The 25,724-nt window shown below is 45.3% G+C and overlaps 1 protein-coding gene and 1 long non-coding RNA gene across 4 annotated transcripts in view; one reads left to right on the forward strand and one right to left on the reverse strand.

Annotated features, from left to right (window-relative positions):
- Positions 1 to 4,746, reverse strand: part of KIAA1755 (KIAA1755 ortholog) — a 48,649-nt gene extending 43,903 nt beyond the window's left edge. Inside the window, exon 1 of one of the 3 annotated variants that reach the window (XM_003805018.6) lies at positions 4,449 to 4,746. In XM_003805018.6, coding sequence (XP_003805066.3) covers positions 4,449 to 4,685 — 237 coding nt within the window. In that variant the 5' untranslated portion in view covers positions 4,686 to 4,746. The remainder of the gene's footprint in view (positions 1 to 4,448) is intronic. The other 2 variants (XM_063601123.1, XM_034946972.3) reach the window with 2 other exon arrangements.
- The window catches only part of LOC100987974 (uncharacterized), a 38,122-nt gene that overhangs the window by 4,812 nt on the left and 7,586 nt on the right, over positions 1 to 25,724 (forward strand). The window contains exon 2 of the long non-coding RNA XR_001337543.5: positions 1,049 to 4,307. This is a non-coding gene — a long non-coding RNA (uncharacterized LOC100987974). The remainder of the gene's footprint in view (positions 1 to 1,048; positions 4,308 to 25,724) is intronic.

Genomic DNA, 25,724 nt, shown 5'->3' on the forward strand with positions numbered 1-25,724 from the left:
GGGCTGGGTATTTTTATTCCCATTTTACAAGTTAAGAAACTGAGCTCAAGGCTCTACTGCTACTAAATGGTAGCACTGGGGTATGACCCTGGGCACAAAACCACCAGCTGTCCTGTCTCTTTCCCCGGGCTCCCTGCTACCACGCCAGGCTCCTCTTAGCCATCATAGTGGGCTTCCTAACACAGAGATCCAACTGTGACCCTCCACTGCTCAACAACCTTGGGTGGCTCCCTATTGCCTTAGCAACTCACTGGTCTGGTGCTGTGGCCCGTCAGTCAGCTCCCAGCTTACCTTCCCTACTTCTTCTAAACATACTTTATGCTGTAGCCCAAGTCTTTCCAATCATCATGGGCCCCTTTCATGAGGTTCTTTCTGCCATGTTCACATATTCTAATTTGTTATTGGCTTACTCTTTTTTATTAATTATTATTTACTTAACATTTGACTTTTTGTCAATTCTTTTTCAACTTAAATCTATTTTTTGGCTGGGTGTGGTGACTCATGCCTATAATCCCAGCACTTTTGGGAGGCCGAGGCAGGAGAATCGCTTGAGCCCAGGAGTTCAAGACCAGCCTAGGCAACAGAGGGAGGCCCTATCTCTACAAAAAATAAAAAGTTAGCTGAGCATGGTGGCACGCACCTGTAGTCCTAGCTGCTTGGGAGGCTGACGTGGGAGGATTGCTTGAGCCTGGGAGATAGAGGCTGCAGTGAGCTATGATCATACCACTGTACTCCATCCAGCCCAGGTGATGGAGCAAGACCCTGTCTCAAAACAAAAAATTATTTATATTTATTATTATGTGTTTGTGCTGTTTAAATTCCTTCCTAATACTCATTAAGATGAAAAGCTGTAAACTAAAAATTGTTCATCTAAGTGCCATCTAAAATCTCCCCTCCTGGAACCTTTGGTGGATGCCACATCTTGGAAAGTGCTGCCTGGACACACATCTGTGTCTCTGCTTCCACTGCCCCACTCCCTGGACTGAGCAACCTCCTGCCCACCCTTCAGAGCCCTTCCAGACTTGCTTCTCTTCTCTTTGCTTTTCAGGACACATGTGCTTCCAGGCAGAAGGATGGACCCCCACCACCCATCAGACACAGCCTAGAATTATCTGTGGATGAACCTGCCTTCTCCATGGACTGCCAGCCCCCAAAGCAGGAACCACGTCCTTATAGAGGGCCTGGCACACAGTAGGGAACTGGGGTGGGGTACTGCCATGCAGCAGGTATGTGGGCAATGTTGAATGGATTAAACTGAACTTGGCTAGGGTGGTGGCTCATGCCTGTAATCCGAGCACTTTGGGAGGTTGAGGTGGGAGGATCACTTGAGGTCAGGAGTTTGAGACCAGACTGGCCAACATGGTAAAACCCCATCTCTACTAAAAATGCAAAAATTAGCTGGGCCTAGTGTCACACACCTATAGTCCCAGCTACTCAGGAGGCTGAGGCATGAGAATTGCTTAAACCTGGGAGGCAGAGGTTGCAGTGAGCCAAGATAGTCCCACTGCACTACAGCCTGGGCAATAGAGCGAGACTCCATCTAAAAAAAAAAAAAAAAAAAAAAAACCTGAACGTGACCAGTTTTTCTCACAGGTGGCCCACAAAACAATTTTGGGAGAACATAGATTGATGTGAAATCACAGCGAGAAAGTTACTCCAGTTCTCTTCCATTCCTCACGATGACACCAAGGACAACAGCTCAGTCTGGAGCCAGTCTATCTCGAAGACCTCTCAGGCACTTACTCATCACTCTGTTTAACAAAAGAAAACAGTCCTCGGGCTTGAAATTGTTCACCACCAACCTCATCCAGCCAGAATTTACTAACACAGATTTGCCTTCATTGAGTACCTATTTTATAGTTACTTTCTTTTTTTTTTTTTTTTTTTTTGAGACAAAGTCTCACTCTTGTCCTCCAGGCTGGAGTGCAATGGTGCGATCTCGGCTCACTGCAACCTCCGCCTCCGGGGTTCAAGTGATTCTCCTGCCTCAGCCTCCCGAGTAGCTGGGATTACAGGCACCTGCCACCATGCCCGGCTAGTTTTTTCTGTTTTCAGTAGAGACGGGGTTTCACCATGTTGGCCAGGCAGGTCTTGAACTCCTGACCTCTGGTGATCCGCCAGCCTCGGCCTCCCAAAGTGCTGAGATTACAGGCGTGAGCCACTGCGCCCGGCTTAGTTACTTTCTATTTATGACAATGGATACTGATTTTTTCATGGTTGTGATATAAAATTTTCTATTTAAATATATTTTTCAGTGTACAAAGTAAGTTGATTTAAAGAAAAATATTGAGCAAATAATAAGTAGTAGATTTTATTATTTTCTTATATATTTTATCCAGTAAGTGGATGTGTAAAAGTTGTTTCAGTGATACTAACATTTGGGAACCATGGGACAGGATCAACCCTAAGCCCCTTTGCCATAAGATTCTCTGACATGGGGGTGCCCCCAAACACTAGACAGCTGTTAATCAAATGCCCCACAAAAATTACAGCTATGATGGGTTATCATAAAGGAAAGATACATGACATGCTAGAGTAAGAGTCAGGGAAATCAGGGAAGGCTTTCCTGAAGAGGTGACATTTGGGTGAAGATTTACCGGGTAAATAAGAATTCATTAGGTGAAGGTATTCCTCCAAGCAGGAACAGCATGTGCAAAGGCCCTGGGGCAGCAGGGAGCATGAACCATAAGAGGCTCGCAAGCAAGGCTGGAGTGGCTGGAGCACAGAAGTGAGGCCAGGGAGGTAGGCTGGCAACAACCTTTATTCTTTAAAAAACAGGCAAGGGAAGGAAATCTGCACATTGTTCCCAATCTGGAAAGAGTTGCTCACCCTTTGACAGGGGCAGACCAGTGCCTGACCCTTGATCTGAGGATCTGGGGTTCAATGAGGGGTTTCTAATGACTAGGTTAGGTGTGAAAGCAGGAGAGGCTTGGCAAACACCAGGTGCACGCTGTGGCCCTGGAGTGACCATGACCGCCGAGTGCAGGCTCAGAATTCAGACTGTCCTAACTTGCACTTTCTGGTTGGGGTGACCTTGGGCAGCTACTTAAGTTCCCAGAGCCTGAGGTCCCCATCTGTTGGAGATAGCCGCAGGTCTAATCTTAGAGTTGGTATGAGTTACCGACTCCTGGATGTAAATCACCTAGCACAGGGCCTTGCCTGTAGGGAGAGGTGAATAACCATTGGCTTATGAGAGTATTTTCAAACAGCTCCAAGAGCCATGTGTGTGTACACCTGTCCCCGCAGTGCATGGATGTAGGTGCCCGGTTTTGCAATATGTCTGTGGTGTGTATGCCAATGTATGCCCATAGTTTAGCAGTATGGGGGAGCAGGTGGAGAAGGCATGGGTGTATGAGAGGGTGTGAACATGTGTTCAGATGTGTGAGTCAGTGGGAGCATTCAAGTGTGCTCTGTGCATGCATGTGTACGTGTGTGTGCATGTGTACATGTGTGTGAGTGCCTGCATATGTGTGTGTGTGTGTGAGAGAGAGAGAGAGAGTATGAACACCTCTATATGGAATTCTTCTGCTTGTGGAGATGCATTTCTGTGAGTGAAAACCCACACAAATTCAACATGGTTGGTCACAGTCACGGGGTTAAAGCCTTGGCCTGTCTTCACAGCTTTTTTCCAAATCCTTACAGCCCCTGTGAATCTGCCTGGGGCTCTTGTATCTGTCTGGAGCTGGGCTGAAATCCTCTGAAAACAGACTTTTCTTTCATTCCCTGTTGCCAGATACTGGCACAAACGCATCCCTGCCACCCCACCACACACACGCGCGCGCACACACACACACACACACACACATTCTCCCAGAATGTCTCAACTTTTTTCAAGGTTCCAGCTCCAAAAGTCCCTTCCTCTTCCCTCTCCCCAGCCAATTCCCATGGAAGCACCCTGTGTTTCAATGTGTATATCTGACTTTCCATAGCTGAGTCTAAAACAGCAAAAGCATCCCAAGTTTTGGTAAGCAGTTCTCTCCTTTTCACCCTGGACCCTTAACCCTCCTCGCCCTGCACTGCCTGGCTGGCCTGGGAGGGGACTTTAACCCCCACCACCACTTTTCCCCATCCAAACTCCCTGCCGGGACAATGTGCATATCACAGTCAGTTCCAAAACAAACATGCAAAACCACCCCGTTTCAGCCCTCAGCCTCAGGGCTGAGATTCAGGCTCAGGTCTAGGGGTTGGGGAATATTAAAGTTTACAAGTACAATCTTACTCCATCCATACACACACATGGAGAAGCCGGGAGAGGACGCGGCCAGAGATGGGCTCCTGCCCTTGAACCCCTGCTGGGGTGGAAGCGGGTAAGCACAGCCCTCCCGAGGCACTGAGCGTCGTCTCAGTGTAAAAGGCCAGGGCCACCCGGGGCTGTTCTGCAGGGAATGGGGAGGGCTGTGCCCACTGAAAGGGGGCAGAGCGAGGTGGTCCAGGCCTTGGCGCGTTACCATGGTGACAGGCTGCCAGCGGCGGGCGGCGCGGCTCCTCTCCTGGGCGCGGGGTCTGTGGGTCCGCGGGTCCGTCTGTCTGGGGCAGCCCTCGGTCCCGCCTAGCCCTGGAGCCAGGGGAGAGGGCAGGCCCGGGGCACCGACCCCGGCGTCATCTCGGAGGAGCGGCCGGGGGGACAGGGAGAGAGACTGAGAGAGAGACAGAGAGGGACTGAGGCTGGAGACGGCGAGAGACATAAGGGAGCCGCGGGCGGCGCGGGTCGGGCCACCAGACGGGGGGCGGCAGCAGAGGCGGGGCGGGGCGGGGCGCGGCGGGACAGCGGCCCCTTTGTGCCTGCGCCCTCGCCCCCAGCCCGCGCGCCCCGCCCCCACCGCCCCCCCTCCCCTCCTCCCACCCCCTCAGCAGCCAGCTGGAACCCGAGGAACCCGAGTCCGCCCAGCCAAGTTTTCCGCCCCGCCAAGTTTTCCTCCCTGCTCCTCGCTCTTCTCACGGCGCACCCGGCCCGGACAGCCCCATTGTACAGACGGGCAGAGCGAGGCCTCGAGTCGCAGCAGCCGGGTTAAGCGCCCGCGGACCTCGCTGGCAGGCCCAAGTTCGAGTCTCCTCCTCCTACACTTCCCAGGGAGTCACAGACTCTCTTAAGCTTCGATTTCTTCACCTGTAAAATGGGGTGGGATGATGATGATGATGATGATAATGATGATGATGATGATGATGATGATAGTGCCTGCTGCTTAGATTTGGTGATGAGGAGTAAGCATCTGTCCCAGCGCCCTTGAATTCTCCCACATTATGCCCCATCATGACGGCCTAATTCAAGGCTTTGAGGTGATGATGGCTGTGTGCGAGTTCTGTTCTTGACTCTCAGATAATGACCTTGGCCAAGTCGGTATTTCCTACTGAGCCTCAGCTTTGGAGTGAGACTAAGAAACTAGATGACTGCTAGGGTCTATATGTGTGTGTCCCCTCCCAAATTCATATGTCCAGACCTAATCCTCAGTATGATGGTATTAGGAGGTGGGGCCTTTGGAAAGTGATTGGGTCATGAGAGGACAGAGCCCTCACGAATGGGATTAGTGCCTCTCTCTCTCTCTATATATATATACCTATATATATATATACCTATATATATATATACCTATATATATATACCTATATATATACCTATATATATACCTATATATATACCTATATATATATACCTATATATATATACCTATATATACACCTATATATATACCTATATATACCTATATACATATACCTATCTATATACCTATCTATATACCTATATATACCTATATATACATATATACGTATATATACACATATATACCTATATACGTATATATACATATATACCTATATATACCTATATATACCTATATATACACCTATATATACCTATATATATCTATATATATCTATATATACCTATATATCTATATATATCTATATATACCTATATATCTATATATATCTATATATACCTATATATATACATATATACTCCTATATATATATACACATATAGCTATATATACACCTATATATACATATATAGGCACTAATATGTATAGGCATATATGCACACACATATATACACACACATATATATACACACATATATACATATATATACACACACACGCACACACATATATATTTGAGATGGAGTCTCACTCTGTTGCCCACCCAAGCTGGAGTGCAGTGGCATGATCTCAGCTCACTGCAACCTCTACCTCCCAGGTTCAAGCAATTTTCCTGCCTCAGCCTCCCGAGCAGCTGGGATTTTAGGCACCCGCCACCACACCTGGCCAATTTTTGTATTTTTAGTAGAGACTGCATTTCGCCATATTGGCCAGGCTGGTCTCGAACTCCTGACCTCAGGTGATCTGCCCGCCTCACCCTCCTAAAGTGCTGGGATTACAGGCGTGAGCCACCATGCCCAGCTTAGTGCCCAAGAGGCCCCAGAGAGCTAGCTGCCTTGCCCCTTCCACCATGGAAGGACACAGCGAGAAGGGGCTGTCTATGAACCAGAAAGGCCCAGAAACATAAGGTCCAGAAAGAAGGCTCTTACCAAACACCCAACTTGCTTGTGCCTTGATCTAGGGCTTCCCAGCCTCCAGAACTGTGAGAAGAGAATTTCTGTTGTATATAAGCCCCTCAGTCTAAGGTATGTTGTTATAGCAGCCCAGACTAAAACAGTGACCAAAGTTATTCCTGGTTAGATGGCTCGGGGTTTTGTCCATTTATTTATCAAACACTGTGCACTGAGTCAGCCTGTCTCCCCCACTAGACTATACATTACTTGAGAGTCCCTGCCCTCAAGTAATGTACAGTCTAGTGGGGGAGACAGGCAAGGAGCAGATAAACAGGAAAAATAAAAAAATAATAACTGTGGTAACTGCTAAGAAGGAAACAAACAAATGTTGACATTGGGAACAGTAGAGGAATCAACTTATAGCTGGTGGTCTAGGAAGCCTGGATCTGAAAGCCTAGATCCGAAAGGGGAAAAAGCCTAGATCTGAAAGGGGAGGAATTAGAAGAGTGGAGATGGGGAGATGCAGAGGAACCAAGTTCTAAGCAGAGAGAACCGCATGTGCAAAGGCTCTGAGGCAATATTAAGCTTAAAGGAACTGGGGAGTAAGTGAAGAACTGAAAAAGATGAGTGTAGTTGTAAGGGTTAGAGTTCAGACCCAAGCCTTATCCACAGCCCATCTCCCACCCCACATAGGTTAATCGGTCTTTTAGCAGAGGAAACCTGAACTAGGAGCCATCCTATCCCAACTTTTGATAAGTTCCTTCACATCCCCGACCTTCCCTTGCTCATCACTAATTTGGGACTAATAATCCCCCGCAATAGTTCCACAGCCCAGCAATCAAGTAAACTCTCTCTACAGGAGATGGTCTGGATGGTTTTAGTATCATGACTCCAGATGTGAATTTAGGAGAGAACAGACTTGATGTTCAGTACAGAATTCCACTGAGAGTTGTGGGGTCACAGCTTGAAGGTTTTAGAGTCCCAGGTTGCCATGAGACAGAATTGACATGACAGCCAGCGTTCTGGGGTTGCAGGCAACAGAAGCGGGTTCTGAGTTAATTAAGCAGAAAAGAATGGATTGGCAGTCAGAGAATCAATGCGAAGGCTGGGGCCTATCCTCTGGAAAGCACTGGAGTAAGTAGGATGCTCTGGGGGTCTCGTTATCGGAAAGAGTTGGAAACGTTTGAACACATGGAATTACAATAAGACAAACAAACACACCAAAGTAGAACTTTATACGTGTCAGGTAGTTTTCTAAGTATATAACAGTTATGAAGTAGATTCTATTATTGTCCTCACTTTACAAATGAAAAACTAAGGCACAGAGAGGGTATGTAGCCTGCCCAGTGTCAGATAGCTAGTAAACTGTGGATTTCAGAATTGGACACAGCTATCCAATTCCGTAAGTTATGTTATTAACCACTTTGCTATGCTACCTGAATAAATCCTAACCATTCTCTCTGCCCTTGTGTTCCTCACTGATGAACTCAGAACCTTAAAAGAGCCAGGCATGGTGGCATGCTCCTGTAGTCCCAGCTACTTAGGAGGCCAAGGTGGGAGGATCACTTGAGCCCAGGAGTTCAAGGCTGCAGTGAGCTATGATTGCACCATTGCACTCCAACGTGGGAGACAGAGTGAGACCCCATCTCGAAAAAACAAACAAACAAAATAAAACCTTTATAGAGAAATTCTAATTGCGTCATGGGCCCAGGGCCTCGCTAAGACTGTACCTACACATATCAGGAATAGTTGGTCACCCAAAAGGAAATTAAATTGCATAAGAAGGAGAAGAAATGAATATGAAATTGTCCATAAACAAGTGCAATTACAGCCTGGGCACAGTGGCTCATGCCTGTAATCCCAGCACTTTGGGAGGCCGAGGTGGGCAGATTGCCTGAGCTCAGGAATTTGAGACCAGCCAGGGCAACATGGCAAAACCTTGTCTCTACTAAAAATGCAAAAAAATAACCAGGCATGGTGGCGCACACCTGTAATCCCAGCTACTGGGAGGTTGAGGCAGGAGAATCACTTGAACCTGGGAGGTGGAGGTTGCAGTGAGCAGAGATCACACCACTACACTCCAGCCTGGGTGACAGAGTGAGACTCTGTCTCAAAACAACAACAACCACCACCACCACAACAACAAAAAGGTGCAATTACAGTCTATCCATTGGGCCTCTCAACATACTTTATATCCTTGTTCACAGGCATGTTCTTCCAAAACTCCTCTCTACTGATGTGGTATAGCAGTTCCATATGCAACCAACAATGTGCACACGCACATACACACACACACCTCTATGGTTTGTAGTCATACTGTGTGTGACCTCAGGGAGGTTCACTTTTCTGAGCTTCAGAATCGTCTTTTGTAAAAGATGGGTAAGATTCGTCATGGGGAAGAATAAATAAGTTAATGAATGTAAAGTGCTTTGCACTGTGTCTGGTACATAGAATTAACATGCATCATATAAAATAGTGCTGTTATTCCAAAAAATAGGGAGGAGGGAATACTTCCAAACTCATTCTATGAGGCCAGTATTACTCCAATACCAAAACCAGACAAAGACACATCTAAAAAAGAAAACTACAGGCCAATATCTCTGATGAATATGGATGCAAAACTTCTTAACAAAATGCTAGCAAACTGAATTCAACAATACATTAAAAAGATCATTCATCATGACTAAGTGGGATTTATCTCTGGGATGCAAGGATAGTTCAACATATGCAAATCAATCCATTCTGTTGTGATACATCACATCACATACATCACATCAACAGAATGAAGGACAAAAACCATATGGTCATTTCAATCGATATTGAAAATGCATTTGATAAAAGTCAACTTCCACTCACGATTAAAAACCCTCAAAAAACCAGGTATAGAAGGAACATACCTCAACATAATAAAAGCCATATATAACAGACCCACAGCTAGTATCATACGGAATGGGGAAAAACTGAAAGCCTTTCCTCTAAGATCTGGAACACAACAAGGATGCCCACTTTCGCCACTGTTATTCAACGTAGTACTGGAAGTCCTAGCTTGAGCAATCAGGCAACAGAAAGAAATAAAGGGCATCCAAATTGGAAAGGAAGAAGTCAAATTATCCTTGTTTGTCAATGATATAATCTTATATTTGGGAAAACCTAAAGACTCCACCACAAAACTATTAGAACTGATAAACAAATTCAATAAGATTGCAGGATACAAAATCAACATATGAAAATCAGTAGCATTTCTATATGCCAACAGTGAACAATCTGAAAAAGAAATTTAAAAATAATCCCATTTAAAATAGCTAAAAATAAAATTAAATATCTAAGAACTAATTTAACCAAAGAAATACAAGATCTCTATAATGAAAACTATAAAATATAAAGTGAAAGAAATTGAAGAGGACACCAAATAATGGAAAGATACTCCCAAAGCAATATACAGATTCAGTGCAATCTCTATCAAAATACCATTGACATTCTTCACGGAAATAGAAAAAACAATCCTAAAATTTATGTGGAGCCACAAAAGACCCAGAATAGTCAAAACTATCCTAAACAAAAAGAACCAAACTGGAGTAATCACATTACCTGACTTCAAATTATACTACAGAGCTATAGTAACCAAAACAGCATGTTACTGACATAAAAACAAATACATAGAACAATGGAACAGAATAGAGAACCCAGAAACAAATCTGCACACCTACAGTGAACTCATTTTTGACAAAGGTGCCAAGAACATACACAGGGGAAAAGATAGTCCAATAAATGGTGATGGGAAAACTGGATATCCATATGCAGAAGAATGAAACTAGACTCCTATCTTTTGCCATATACAAAAATCAAATTAAAATGAATTAAAGACTTGAATCTAAGACTTTAAACTATGAAACCACAGCAATAAAACATTGGGGAAACTCTCCAGGACTTCGGTCTGGGCAAAATTTCTTGAGTAATACCCAACAAGCACAGGCAACCAAAGCAAAGATGGACAAATGAGATCACATCAAGTTAAAAAGCTCTTGCACAGCAAAGGAAACAATCAACAAAGTGAAAAGACAACCCACAGAATGGGAGAAAATATTTGCAAACTATCCATCTGATGAGGGATTAACAACCAGAATATATAAGAAGCTAAGACAACTATATAGAACAAAATCTAATAATTTGATTTTAAAACATGAAAAAAGATTTGAATAGACGTTTCTCAAAAGAATATGGCATACAAATGGCAAACAGGTATATGAAAATTGCTCAACATCATTGATCATCAGAGAAATGCAAATCAAAACTACAATGAGGTATCATCCCACCCCAGTGAGCATGGCTTTTATCCAAAAGACAGGCAATAACAAATGCCAGCGAGGATGTGGAGAAAAAGGAACCCTCTTACGCTGTTGGTGGGAATGTGAATTAGTACAACCACTATGGAGAACAGTTGGGAGGTTCCTCAAAAAACTAAATATAGATCTACCATACGACCCAGCAATCCCACTACTAGGTCTATACCCAAAAGAAAGGAAGTCAGTATATGGAAGAGATCATCTGCACTCCCATGTTTGTTGCAACACTCTTCACAATAGCCAAAGTTTGGAAGCAGCCTAAGTGTCCATCAACAGATGAGTGGATAAAGAAAATGTGGTACTTAACACACAATGGAATACTGCTCAGCCATAAAAAAGAAGAGATGTTATTATCTGCAACAGCATAGATGGAACTGGAGGTCAGTATGCAAAGGGAAATAAGCCAGACACAGAAAGACAAACATCACATGCTACACTTATTTGTGAGATCTAAAAATCAAAACAATTCAACGAATGGAGACAGAGAGTGGAAGGATGTTTATCAGAGGCTCGGAAGGGTAGTGGTGGGGGGTGGGGGTGGGGGGGTTGGTTAATAGGTACAAAAACATAGTAAGAATGAATAAGACCTAGTATTTGGTAGCACAACAGGATAACTATAGCAAATAATAATGTAACTGTGCACTTCAAAATAACTAACGGTATAATTGGATTGTTTGTAACACAAAAGACAAATGCTTGAGGGGATGGATACTCCATTCTCCATTATGTGATTATTATACATTGCATGCCTGTGTCAAAACATCTGAAGTGCCCCATAAATATATACACCTACTATGTACCCACAAAAATTAAAATGAAAAATAAAAATAGAATAAAATAGTGTTATGTTAGGGGCCGGGAGTTGTGAATTCACCCTCCAAATACACAGGCTTAACTGTTGGACTGGACTTGGTTCATCTCTCTGGGACTTTCCAGTGGATCTTCCAAGGACTTCAAGCATTCACTTCCTTCCTCTCTCTCTCTGGCAAATGAATAACTGAATCATGTGCCAATTGCTACACTAAATTTTGAGAAATAACCAAATCCATCACTAGTCTTACATATATGGTGGAGTGAGAAAATGGGGAAGGGCTGTGGAAATGGGCTCTGTTACTGGTTCGCTGTGCAGCTCTCTGCATGGGGCCACAGTTTCCTCAGCATAAAATGGTGATTATATAATCTCTCCTCATGAGGCTCTTGTAAGAATCCAGTGAAATAATGCATTGAAAGGGTTTAACACAGTGCTTGGCATATAACAGGTTCTCAGCAAATGGAAGCTCTGCCTGTGATTTTGAGATTTCCAGGCCTAAGTGCCAGGACACCTCACCAGGGGACATGCTTACTTGGGGGAAGGGAGTTGCCTAATTTAAGCAGGATGTCATGGGATTCAGAATGCATTCATTCAATCATTTAATACATATTTATTTGCTCCTACTATGAGGATGCTAAATACTTGGCATGCGTGCATATACTCACCCCTCCCATACCCATGACAGATGTCACTAATCCATCATGGAACTTTCTGCTGAACCTAGAAACTGCCCCAGAGTCCTCCTCAATAGAAAGTGCAGGCAGCTGCTACCAATCAATACATGTTGACATGAAGACGATGCTTATTCACCATCTGAAGTTCACAATGTATGAGGAAATGGGCTCCAGAGGCAGAAGCCTCCAGAGACAGAAGGCTTGGGTTTGCATTTTGCCATAGGCCCTTATGATAATGTGTAGGCACTAAAGGAGCGTATCAACCATGGAGTGGACCACTCAGATCTCCCTTCAAGATAGAGTCTGTGAGCTGCAGATGTCTTCAGGATCTGCTTCAGCTTTTGAGCTGAGGCCACCCGCTTCCTGGGCAGCCTGCAGCTAAGCACACTGTGAATGAGGTTTCGTTATTTCTGCCTAATATAGGATTTCTCTATGAATAATCTTTGTGCCAGAGTCCCCTGTTGGGCTGGCCAAGACCTTCTCAGAGCTGCGCCACAGTCTGAAGCTCTTGCTACCCAATCCTTCTTCATTCCCCCTCTCCTCTCCTAGTCAGACCTGCATCAACATCCAAAGGCTCCCCTTTTTTCTCCTGCTCCCTCTCCCCATTATCCTTTGCAGGCGTTACCCCCATGCATCTCTTGGCATTCTTAACTCTGTCTTTGGCCTCTGTTTCTCAGAGGACACAGGTGACATCAGCACTGAGCTGCAGAAGACTGGGCTGGAAAGGAGTGGTCCTCATCTTCTCTGATGGGGAGAATAGGGGTGGCACAGAGGTTATTGTGAGTGCTAGGGGCAAAGAGTGACCCAGGACAGGGAGGCTGAAGGGCACCTCCCTCAGCATGAAATTGGCCTTCCCTATCAAGGACTCTTTTTTTATTTTTGAGACAGAATTTTTGCTCTTGTTGCCCAGGCTAGAGTGCAATGGTGCAGTCTTGGCTCACTGCAATCTCCACCTCCCAGGTTCAAGTGATTCTCCTGCCTCAGCCTCCCAAGTAGCTGGATTACAGGCGCCCACCACCACGCCCAGCTAATTTTTTTATTTTTAGTAGAGATGGGGTTTCACCATGTTGGCCAGGCTGGTCTCAAACTCCTGACCTCAGGTGATCCACTCACCTTGGTCTCTCAAAGTGCTGGGATGACAGGCATGAGCCACCGTGCCTGGCCAAGGACTCTTGATTGCAAATGACAGAAACTCAACTCAATCTCAAAGTAAAAAGGGACTTTAAGCGCCTTATAATGGAGAAGTGGTGCCGGAGCTCTGTCATCATTCTAATAGCTTCTTCCCTATGACTAGAGAAGTTGGCCTCCAGGCCTATAAGATCTCAAGCTGGCAATAATAGTATAAAGACATCATCAAAATAGTAATCTCAGGGAAGACCCTGATTGGCTTTGCTTGGGTCACATGTCAATTCTTGAACCAATCACTGTGACCAAGGTAATGAAGATACTCTGATTGGCTGGAATAGATTCTATGCCCACCCCTGGGTGGGAGCACATGATGATGGCTCTACCAGGGCTGCATGGAGAGAGGAGAAGCTCTCCAAAACAAACAGGGGGATGGGAACACAAGGTAAACAACAAAACCTTTGGTGATCATTATCCACTTCAGAAACACGGAGAAGGAAAAAGACAAAAAAGACAGCTTCTTCTCTCAATGACCTCCTCTTTTCACAGGGGAAAATCTGATGTTTAAATGTTTCCTGATCAGGTCCTAGGATGGGCTTTGGGGAGTGACCTGTGGGTAGGTTAGGGACCTCAGACACTGTCTCACCCTTTCCTAGGATGCCCACAATCTCGGTAGGAAGGATGAGATGGAAATAACCTATGGAAATAAAACCTCTTAGAGCTCCTAAAAAAGACTGAAAACTTACCTTGTTTAACTGTCCTGATTTATGCCAGGGAACTTCACCCAGGGAGGAGTGACTCACGTTGTCACACTGTCCAGCCAAGACAACAATCTGTTATACTTCATCTGTCCTTAAATCGGCCTCCTGATGGAGCAGCCTGTGCTATATAAGCGGAGACCTTGAGTTCAGGTCCCTCTCTGCCCACTAACTCCGTGAGGCATCTTGGGGGTTTGCCTGAATTCTCAGAACCTCAGTTTTCTAACCTGTAAAATGGAACCCATAACCTCTGCTTTGCCTGTTTCCCCTGTCTGCTGTGAGGCAACAACACACGCATTTGTCACGTCTCACTAGGGATGGAGGTCATAAGATGCATTTATTGAGTGTCCACTCTGTGCCAGAGACAGCGTGCTGGATGCTGGCCATATCAGGGTGAACATGACAGACAGCCCCTGCCTTCATGTAGCTCACAGTCTAGAAGAGAGTCAGATCTTAATAATGAGTGCCTTATACAAATGGTGGTAAGGTCTTAAAGGGGAAAAAAGAGCACAAATCAATGGAACCCACTGGAGGTCCAGGAAGGTGGCCCTGAGGGCTTAAGCTGGGATTCAAAGAGAAAACATAAGAAGTCAGGGAAGGCTGGGCTCGGTGGGTCACACCTGTAATCCCAGCTCTTTGGGAGGCTGAGGCAGGCAAATCACGAGGTCAGGAGATCGAGACCATCCTGGCCAACATGATGAAACCCCGTTTCTACTAAAAATACAAAAATTAGCTGGGTGTGGTGGCGCATGCCTGTAATCCCGGCTACTAGGGAAGCTGAGGCAGGAGAATCGCTTGAACCAGGGAGTCGGAGGTTGCAGTAAGCCGAGATTGCGCTGCTGCACTCCAGCCTGGTGACAGAGCAAGACTCCGTCTCAAAAAAAAAAAGAAGAAGAAAAAGTCAGAGAAAAGCATTAAAGTCAGAGGGAACACCACATGCAAAAGGCCTGTGGCAGGAAAGCATGTTGGAGGCAGAAAAAAGCCAGAGAGTGATGGGGACAGGGACACAAGAGGAGGTGGGAGGCATGGGCAAGGCTCCGTAGACCAGAGAGTTTGAATTTTCTCCTTAGAGCCATGAAAACCCATGGGAAGGAATTCAGGAGGGAGTAATATTATCAGATTAGGTTTTTCTTGACCACCCCCCTGCCGGCCGACTCCCTTCAAAAGGTTCCTCCAGTGCCTGGGTGGAGGAGACCGTGGGAGGGGGCAGGGGCTGCAGGGAGACCCACCAGCAAGGGGGCTGACATGGGGGGCTGAAGAAGAGTTGGGCTCCAAGGGCAGTGGAAGCCAAAAGCCAGGGCTCTGGGGGGACTTGGGGCTGGATACTCCAAGTCAGGGGGCATAGAGGGCTGTGTAGCTCCCCCCAGCACATCCCTGAGCCTCTGGAGAAGTCCTTCATCTCTGGAGTTTCTCTTTCCCTTCCAGTCCAGCCCTTTCTTGTTATTGTAGGACAGACTCCATCGATGACTCATTCAGGACTTGGGTTTCTTGTTCCAGCAGTCTCCCTTCCCCTGATTACTTTGGGCTCCTCTGGGCCTGCAGGTCTCGCCCCTCATCATCTGGGGAGGCAGCCAAGAACCTTGCTGGCTGGGTGAGCTCTATGGAGGAAGGAGCCGGGACCCTCCTAGCTTCAGGCCCCACCCATGCTTTCCTGCCTCTGGTTTTGCTCTCCTCTTTCCCCCGCCAGGGGACCCCTGTTCTGCAAGTCCTGCTCCTCCTTCCAGGACCACCTCCCCTGGGAAGCCATGCTAGGTGGCCCCAGACAATCTTCTCCACCCTGCTCAGTGGCACCTGTCTTTTTATTCAACCCCCAGGAGCCCACCTTCTGGTGAGTGAGGCAGGGGTGCATTGATGGAACTACGGACACAAATATGGTAGGAACCTAGAGGAGGGAACCAATAACACCCCCTAGAGATTGGGTCAGATGAGGTTTCCCAGAGAAAGGGACATTTACACCTGGGTTTTGAAGGAGGAATAGAAGTTCATCATGGGGAGAAAAATAAGAAGGCATTCCAAGCCAAAGAAACAGTGTGTGCAAGTTATTTCTGTAATGCGTGAAAGGGGCCCAGTGCATGTAAATGCTTGTTGAATGAATCAATGTTTGGGGGAACATTGAGAAATTTGGTGTGGCTGCATCAGAGCTTGCAAACTGCCAGTGGATAGGCCAAATCAGGCAAAGAGAAGGTTAAAAAAAAAAGTGAAAATGGAATTAATTCTCAACATCTAAAAACTGGGAGGCTTCACAGACACTCCGGAGCTGGGCAGCATCCTCTGCCTTTAGGCGCATGCTATCCAGCTCACCAGAGTCCCCACCTGGCTCAGTTTACTCATTCATGCTACTTCTTGGGCCCTGTGGACATTTGAATTTGCACCCCTACCTACATGTTATACTCCTCAAGGTTCTGGACTGTGAGCTACTCACAGGACCAGGCACACAGCAGGTGCCCAATACATCTTTGTTGGCTAAGTGGATAGATGGTGTGATGATTTTAAAATATGTCCCCAAATTTCTTAACATTCTGGAGCCCCCTTCAGTGTGGGCTGAACTTAGAGACTCCCCTGTAGACAGCCAAATGTAGAAGAAGTAATAGCTTGTGATTTCAGAAACTAGATCACAAAAGACACTGTGGCTTCTGCCTGGCTGTGTCTTGGATTGCTTGCTATGGGGAAAGCCAGCTGCCATTTTGTTAGGATACTCAAACAGCCCTGTGGAAACACCCAGGTGGCGAGGAACTGAGGCTTCTTCTTGCCAATGGCCGGCACCAACTTGCCAGCCATGTGAGTGAGCCACCTTGGAAGCAGCTTCTCCAGCCCAGTCCAGCCTTAGATGATTGCAGCCCAAGCTGACAGCTTGACTGCAACCTCATGAGAGACCCTGAGTTACAACCACCCAGTGAGGCTGCTTCCAAACACCTGATCTACAGAAACTGTGTGAAACAATAAACGTTTATTGTTGTCTCAGATGCTGAGTTGTGAAATAATTTGTTATGTTACGCATCAATAGATAACTATTATGGATGGATGGCTGGGTATCTGGATGGCTGGATAGATTACCTCCATTACCTAATGGAGGTAATGGAGGAAGTCCCATTGGGAAAGAGGGTCAGAGCCTGGAGAGCCAGAAGAAGTTTGTAATCCCTGGTCATCTCTAAGCTTTAGGGAGGTTATTCAGGCAGCCAGAGGAGGAGAGGGTTAGTGAGTTTTGAAGCCAAGAGGTCATCAGAGGCTAGACCACTCATCCTGGGGAGACAGCCTGCCCTGTGTCTCCAAATCCAGCTTCCTCAAGCAGCAGTCCATACTAGTCCTTCCTACCCTGAGGTCCTGGCTCCATCATTCCTCGGCCCCAGCTGGCCCTCAGAATTGTGGAGGAGGTCAAGACTTCAGCATTTTTCAGAAGCCAAGTCATCCTCCTCATTCAGAGTCTTCTTTGTGTGGAGGAAGCAGTTTCTCGACTGGTGGGGGACTCAGGGCAAGGTCAGTAGCCTTCAGGAACCAGAGGAGGGTATTGAGAAGCTGGGACCCTCTGTGGAGACCCTGCTGGCCCCAAAGGCATGGTGGAGAGCCACAGCCACCAAACATCCATAGGATTAGGTCAGCCCTAAGATCCAGTATATTGGTATTGTTTGAAATGACCCAACACATGTCCTCGGGAAACATATGTACAATGGGCCTGGCACATACGAGAATTTTTTAAGTAAATCAAAACTGCACTGAAATGCCATTTTTCATCTATCACATTGGCAAAATTTCAAAAGCTTGACAATACCTGCTGGTGAGGCTTTGAGCAAATAGCTACTCTTATAAACTGTCAATAATGCCTGTTGGCAATAAAACTTCTAGGAAGGAATTTGTAATATAGAACAAAACAGCATATGCATTTACTCTTTGATCCAGGATATTTAATTCTAGGATTTATCCTAAAGATATAATTCCACAAATATGAAAAATGTGTATGCAAGGTTATTTATTGAGGAATTATTTATAATACAAAATGTTGAAAATACACAAATGCCCATCTGTAGAAAACTGGATGAATAAACTATGGTACCACATGAGAGAATGTTATGCAGCCATGAAGGCAAGAAGGAAGATCTCTATAAACCTACAGGGAGTGATTTCCAGCATATATTGTTAAACAGCAAAATAAGGTAAAAGCAAAATAAAGGACTACCTATACTATGCAAACTTTTAAGAAAATAAAAAAACATTTATTTATTTACATACATATTTAAATAATTATGCAAAAGAAACCCAGGAAGGATAAATCAGAAACTTATTGCAAATGGTTACTCATAAGAAGTTAGTGGGAATATCAATGGAGAAGAAAGAGATGGGAGTGAGATTCCTCTGAATATATTTGTACAGGATTTTTGACTTTTTAACCATGCAAATATTTTACATTCTCAAAAATAAAATTAAATAAAAAGATAAAAATGTAAACTGTAAACTTATAAACAAAGAGTAAAGAGATGAGCTTAACTGAATGTCAAATAATAATATAGCCACACAAAGAAAATAATTTAAGTAAGTGTAACCACAGGAGTCTAGGTATTTAGTGTTATAATTCTAAAACTACTATCTCTGTGTTGTATGATGGAAGAAATGAGTAAATGTGCTGATGTTTTGGGACTCAGCGTTCTCACTATGGGAAAAGGAAGTCAAAAATATGGAGTGGAGGAAGGATCTGTGGCTATGGCTATGAGTGTTAATTGGAGACATTGATATGAGCAGACCAGGGAAAAGCAACATACCTATAGCAATTAGCACACCCAGGGCCCAGATCTTGTCTCCTAAATGCCATTCCCTACTAAACAGAACTAGTGTCCTTAGAAAAATGGCTGATTCCAGGATTGGGCAGGGAAAGTGAATGGTGAACCTGAAGCATCTCATGTCAAAATGCAAGGAAACACTCAATGAATGATGAGGCCAAGTCTAAAGGAGCCAACTTAAAGGGGCTCCCACTAGCCAAAGTCCAGACAATTTGATTCTCAAGAGAAGAACGATGAGGTTTCTCACTGTTGGAGTGAGAGATTACCAACAAGCAAGGGACTAGAATGATCCATGTGGCAATGGATTTGAGTTGGAGACAGTAGCTTCCCAATGCAGATAGGTAAGTTGATAGATAGTTGCATACAGAAATGTTTATAGGTATGTGTATATACAGAAGTTCATATATACATATATTTTCTTGTTCTATCAGCTGAGAGCACTTAGAAGCACTGACATTGCGGTAGCAACAAGCACACTTAACATCCAGATTTTGGTGTCTAATTCCATTCTCCAGTAAAAGAAAACAGGGATCCCTGGAGAAATGGCTGATTCAGGCTGGACATGGTGGCTTATGCCTGTAATCCCAACACATCGGGAGTCTGAGGCAGGTGGATTGCTTGAGCCCAGGAGTTCAGGCCAGCCTGATCAACATGGCGAAACCCTGTCTCTACAAAAAATACAAAAATCAGTTGGGCGTGGTGGCATGTGCCTGTAGTCCCAGCTACTCAGGAAGATGACGTGGGAGGATGGCTTGAGCCTGGGAGGCAGAGGTTGCAGTGAGCTGAGATCACACCACTGCACTCCAGCCTGGGCAACAGAGCAAGATTCTGTCTTAGAGAGAGAAAGAGAGAGAGAGAGAGAGAAATGGGTGATTCAAGCAAGGACTGGGGTAGAAAATGTACAATGTACAAGATGAGCCTGGAGCATCGTAAGAAAATGCCTTAAAAAAACAAAGAAATCCACAGTGCTGGAAGGATGTGAAAGGGACACAGAAAACAACTGAAAGAGCTTCTAATGACCAAAGCTGGATGGAACAACTTGAACAAGAAAATCAAGCATACACTGATATAAATACATGAGTGCATAAATAAACAGTCACTTGTCCCTTATTGACAGGGATGCTTTCTGATAAATGCATTGTTACAGGGATATGTTCTGATAAATGCTCTGTTAGGCAGTTTCGTCATTGTGTGAACGTCAGTGTACTTACACAAACCTAGGTGGTGTAGCCAGCTACACATCTAGGCTATATGGTATAGCCTACTGCTCCTAGGCTACAAACCTGTACACTGTGTTATTGTACTGAATACTGTAGGCAACTGTAACATAATGGTAAGTATTTGTGTATCTAAATATACAAAAGGAACCATAAACATACACTTACCATGAATGAAGCTTGCAAAACAGGAAGTTGCTCTGGGTGAGTCAGTGAGTGAGTCGTGAGTGAATGTGAAGGCCTAGGACATTACTGTACCCTACTGTAGACTTTATAAACATTGTACACTTAGACTACATGGAATTTATACAAATATTTTTCTTTTTCTTTCTTTTTTTTTTTTTTGAGACAGAGTTTCGCTCTTGTCACCCAGGTTGGAGTGCAGTGGCACAACCTCGGCTCACTGCAACCTCCGTCTCCTGGGTTCAAGAGATTCTCCTGCCTCAGCCTCCCGAGTAGCTGGAATTACAAATGCCCGCCACCATGCCTGGCTAATTTTTGTATTTTTAGTAGAGGCGAGGTGTCACCATGTTGGCCAGGCTTGTCTTGAACTCATGACCTCAGATGATCCACTCGCCTCGGCCTCCCAGAGTGTTGGGATTACAGGCGTGAGCCACCATGCCAGGCCCTAAAAATATTTTTCTTTCTTTAATAATAAATTAAACTTAGCCGTAAATTTTTTTACTTTCTAAACTTTTTAATTTTTAAAACTTTTGACTCATTTGTAATAGCAACTTAAAACACCAACACATTAAACCAGTGTACAAAAATATTTTCTTTCTTTATATCTTTATTCCATAAGCTTTTTTCTATTTTAAAATTTGTTTTAATTTTTAAACATTTTTGTTAAAAACTAAAGTGGAAGGCCAGATGCAGTGGCTCGTGCCTATAATCCCAGCACTTTGGGAGGCAGAGGCAGGAGGATAGTTTGAGGGCAGGAGGATAGTTTGAGGCCAGGAGTTCAAGACCAGCCTGGGTAACATAGCAAGACTATCTATTAAAAGAAAAATTAGCTAGGCATGGTGATGCATGCCTGTAGTCTCAGCTAATCTGGAGGCTGATATAGGAGGATGGCTTCAACCCAGGAAGTCAAGACTGCAGTGAGCTAGGATCCCTCCACTGCCTTCTAGCCTGGGCCACAGAGTGAGACCTTGTTGCTAAAAATTAAAACAAAAAATAAAAATAACTAAACTGCAAACACAGGCCGGGTGCGGTAGCTCACACCTGTAATCCCAGCACTTTGGGAGGCCAAGGCTGGTGGATTACCTGAGGTCAGGAGTTCAAGACCAGCCTGGCCAACATGGGGAAACTCCATCTCTACTAAAAATACAAAAATTAGCCAGGTGTGGTGGCACAGGCCTGTAATCCCAGCTGCTTGGGAGGCTGAGGCAGGAGAGTCGCTTGAACCCAGGAGGCGAAGGTTGCAGTGAGCCGAGATTGTACCACTGCACTCCAGCCTGGGCGACAAGAGCAAAACTCTATCTCAAAAAAAAAAAAAATGCAAACACACATATTAGCCTAGGCCTACACTGGATCATGATCATCAATATCACTGCCTATCACCTCCACATCTTGTCCTACTGGAAGGTCTAGGCAATGGGAATTTCTCAGCTCCATTATAATCTTACGGGACCACCATCGTTGTTGACCGAAGTGTTATTATGTGGCACATGGCTGTAAGTGTGAGAGATTAGGCAAATTTCCTGTGCAGAAGAATTCCAAATAGTTTATGTAGATACTTCACCCCCAAGAAGATACAGCATAAATAAATAACTTCCACTCCTAAAGTGTGGACGGCACATAGTGACTTCCTTCCAAAAGTTACAGTATGGGAAAGAGGAGAAAGAGTAACTTTACCGTGGAGAAATCTGACAAATATGACCTCAGCCAGGTGATCAAGGCCAATATCAACAGTAATAAATTGTATTAATGCTACATACTCTTGATATGCTGTGTAAGGATGGGGTGCTTCAGATACAGGCTGCCTTAGACATCTCTATTCTGCCCCCACCTGCCTTGCAAAGATGTCCTCAGGGAGAGAGTAACTGTCTTCTCCAGGGCCACACAGCATGCTGGGAGGGGCAAATACCTGACTGGCCTCTTCACAGCATCAACAGAGTTACCAGACCTATTTCACAGAGAAGGTAAGGGGGACCCTGAGGGCTTGTACAATTTGCCCACATCCCCTTACAGTGGTCCAGCTGCAAAAAAAAAAAAAAAAAAAAAAAATAGTAGAGGGGCTCCCCAAACCACACACACCCCAAATAGCCACAGCTTAGCTCAGCTTCCTCCCACCCCTGGATTCTCAGCACTGAGATGTCTCCCTCCCCGACATTCTCGCTTCCTCTCCCTCTTTTCCCACAGGGACGGCCCCTTTCCCTCTATGGCCCCACTTCAGAGCTCTGGGGCTACCCAAGGACACCCCAGGCCTCTTCCTTACGGTATGAAAAAAACTGGGCAGATGCTATGGCGGTGGCGCCAAGGAGGGGGCCGGGGTCATGTTGCGGCCTCACCCAACAGGCGGCTGGGAACTTAACTCATGGTGAAAGGGCTAAATTGTCCTGTGCAGCTGTGCTTGTTTTTCTTCCCCATTTCAGTCTGCAGCCCTGATAGGGGAGGGGGTAAGCTGGAGGCGGTCACTTTTTTTCCTGCCTGTGTTCCCCCATCCCAGGGAGTCCTCCAAGACTGTCCTCCAGGAGCCTACACGTGCTGCTTTCACCTGGTTTCTTATAAAGCAGAGTCTCAGGTCTGCGGAGTGGGAATGGGTCTTCATGGATCCAGCTGTTGAAACATCAGAATGATCCATAGGGGTGCAATCCAGGCAGACATCTGCCTCCCCCAATAGGATTAGAACCCCAGGGGCTAGGACCAGAATTGCTAATAAACACAGATGGTTAGTTAGACCCAGCTTGACTATATAGATTGAGAAAAACTGGGGCCCAGAGAGGGACAGAGATTGCTCAGGGTCACTGAATAAGACCTATGGCTAAACCTAAGCTAACTCCATTCATTCATTCATTCATTCATTCATTCATAAAAACATTCACTCAGCATTGACTACTTCCGGCCCTTCGCCAAGGGTTTAGCAGGGCGGGAGTTGGCTCACAAGATGCTCACAATAAGCAGGCATGTATACAACAAACATCCTTCAAAAGTGCAGTGACAAGTACTGCAATTGAGATGTCTGAGATACCACAGGAGCCCAGGAAGGGTACTTGACCAGGCAGAGGGGAAGTGGTCAGGGAGGGATGCCTAGGGGAGGTGATAACACAAGCAGAATCCTAAAGGAGCCATAGAATATATCTATGCAAATGGCCAGGCACTGTGGCTCATGCCTATAATCTCAGTACTTTGGAAAGCTGAGGCTGAAGGTTGTTTGGGAGGCCAGAAGTTTGAAACCAGCCTGAGGAAGGAGTTGGTTGAACTTGTTTGTTTGAGACCAGAGGAGCAAGACGTCATCTCTACAGAAAATACAAAATCAGCTGGGCATGGTGGTGTGCACCTAGCTACTTGGAAGGCTGAGGTGGGAGGATGGCTTGAGTCTAGGTGGTTGAGGCTTCAGTGAGCTATGATTGTGCCACTGCACTTCAGCCTGGGCAACAGAGTGAGACTCCATCTCTGGAAAATATATATACAAATAATTTTTTTAATTAAATGAAAATTTGAAAAACAAAGGAGGAAGGACCCTCCAGGCAGGAGGATCAGCATGAGCAGAGGCTTGGAGGTAAGAGCAGTGTGGGTGGGCAGCAAAAAGCAGTTCAGTGTTGCAGGAGCCCAGATTTGTGTGGCAGGAAGAGGCAAGAAGTTTATTGCACCTGCTGAGTGCTTACTGTATGCAGGGTCCTATTCAGGCACTGGCTTTAGGCACCATGAGCAAATGTACACAAAGCCCCTGCCCTCATGGCTCTTCCATTCTAGGGGAAAGACAAGAAAAAAACCAAACCAATAAGCAAACCAAGGCATAATATTCATGAGGAGGTAAGTGCTGAGGGGGGAAATAATGCAGAGTAAGGGGCTCCTATTTCATGACAGGTAGCCAGAAAAGGCCTCTTGATGAACACATCCTTAGCGGAGACCTGAAGGAGGCAAGGTAGTGAGTGGCGAAGCATTTGGGTAAAGCATGTTCAAGGAGGAGGGAGCAGTGAGCACAAAGGTCCTGAGGCCTGAGCAAGGTGAGGCTGGAGAAGGTTGGCAGGAGCCAGTTCAAAAAAGGACCTTACATGACATGCTAAGAAGTCACTTTCCTCTTCTTCTCGTAAAGTATAAGAAGCCAGTGTTGGGGCTTTGTGTTAGTTCATTCTCACACTGCTATAAAAAAATCCCCAGCTGGGTGCAGTGACTCATGTCTGTAATCCTAGCACTTCGGGAGGCCAAGGCAGGCAGATCACTTGAGGTCAGAAGTTCAAGACAAGCCTGGCCAACGTGGCAAAACCCCATCTCTACTAAAAATACAAAAATTAGCCAGGCATCATGTCACAGGCCTGTAATCCCAGCTACTTGAGAGGCTGAGGCAGAAGAATCGCTTGAACCTGGAAGGAGGTTACAGTGAGCTGAGATCGTGCCACTGCACTCCAGCCTGGTGATAAAGCAAGACTCCATCTCAAAAAAAAAAAAGAAGAAGAAGAAGAAGTAGAAATACCTGAGACTGGTAATTTATACAAGAAAGAAGTTTATTAACTCACAGTTTTACATTGCTGGTGAGGACTCAGGAAATTTACAATCATGGTGGAAGGCAGAGGAGAAGCAGGCACCTTCTTTACAGGGTGACAGGATGAAGTGAGTGCCAAGCGAAATGGGAAGAGTCCCCTTATAAAACCATCAGACACACACTCACTATCACAAGAACAGCATGGGGGAAACTGCCTGCATGATCCAATTACCTCCACCTGGTCCTGCTCTTGAAATATGGGTATTATGGGGATTATAATTCAAGATGAAATTTTGGGTAGGGACACAGCTGAACCATATCATTCTGCCCCTGGCCCCTTCCAAATTTTATATCCTCACATTTCAAAACACAATCGTGTCTTCCCAACAGTCCCCCAAAGTCTTAATTCATTCCAGCATTAACCCAAAAGTCCAAGTCCAAAGTCTCATCTGAGACAAGGCAAGGCCCTTCTGCCTATGAGCCTGTAAAATCAAAACCAAGTTAGTTACTTCCTAGATACAATGGGGGTCCAGGCATTGGGCAAATACACCCATTCCAAATGGGAGAAATCGGCCAAAAAGAGGGGCTACAGGCCCCATACAAGTCTGAAATCCAATAGGGTAGTCATTAAACCTTAAAGTTTACTATGTAAACTTTAAGTAAACCAAAATGATCTCCTTTGACTCCATGTCTCACATCTAGGTCATACTGATGCAAGGGGTGGGCTTCCAAAGCCTTGGGCAGCTCTGCCCCTGTGGCTTCAGAAGGTACAGCCCCCCTCTCAGCTGCTTTAGTTGACTGTCATTGAGTGCCTGTGGCTTTTCCATGTGCATGGTGCAAGCTGTCAGTGGATCTACCATTCTAGGATCTGGAGGACAGTGGCCCT

Source organism: Pan paniscus, chromosome 21 (genome assembly GCF_029289425.2).
Source record: "Pan paniscus chromosome 21, NHGRI_mPanPan1-v2.0_pri, whole genome shotgun sequence".
In the NCBI taxonomy this organism is placed as follows: domain Eukaryota; kingdom Metazoa; phylum Chordata; class Mammalia; order Primates; family Hominidae; genus Pan; species Pan paniscus.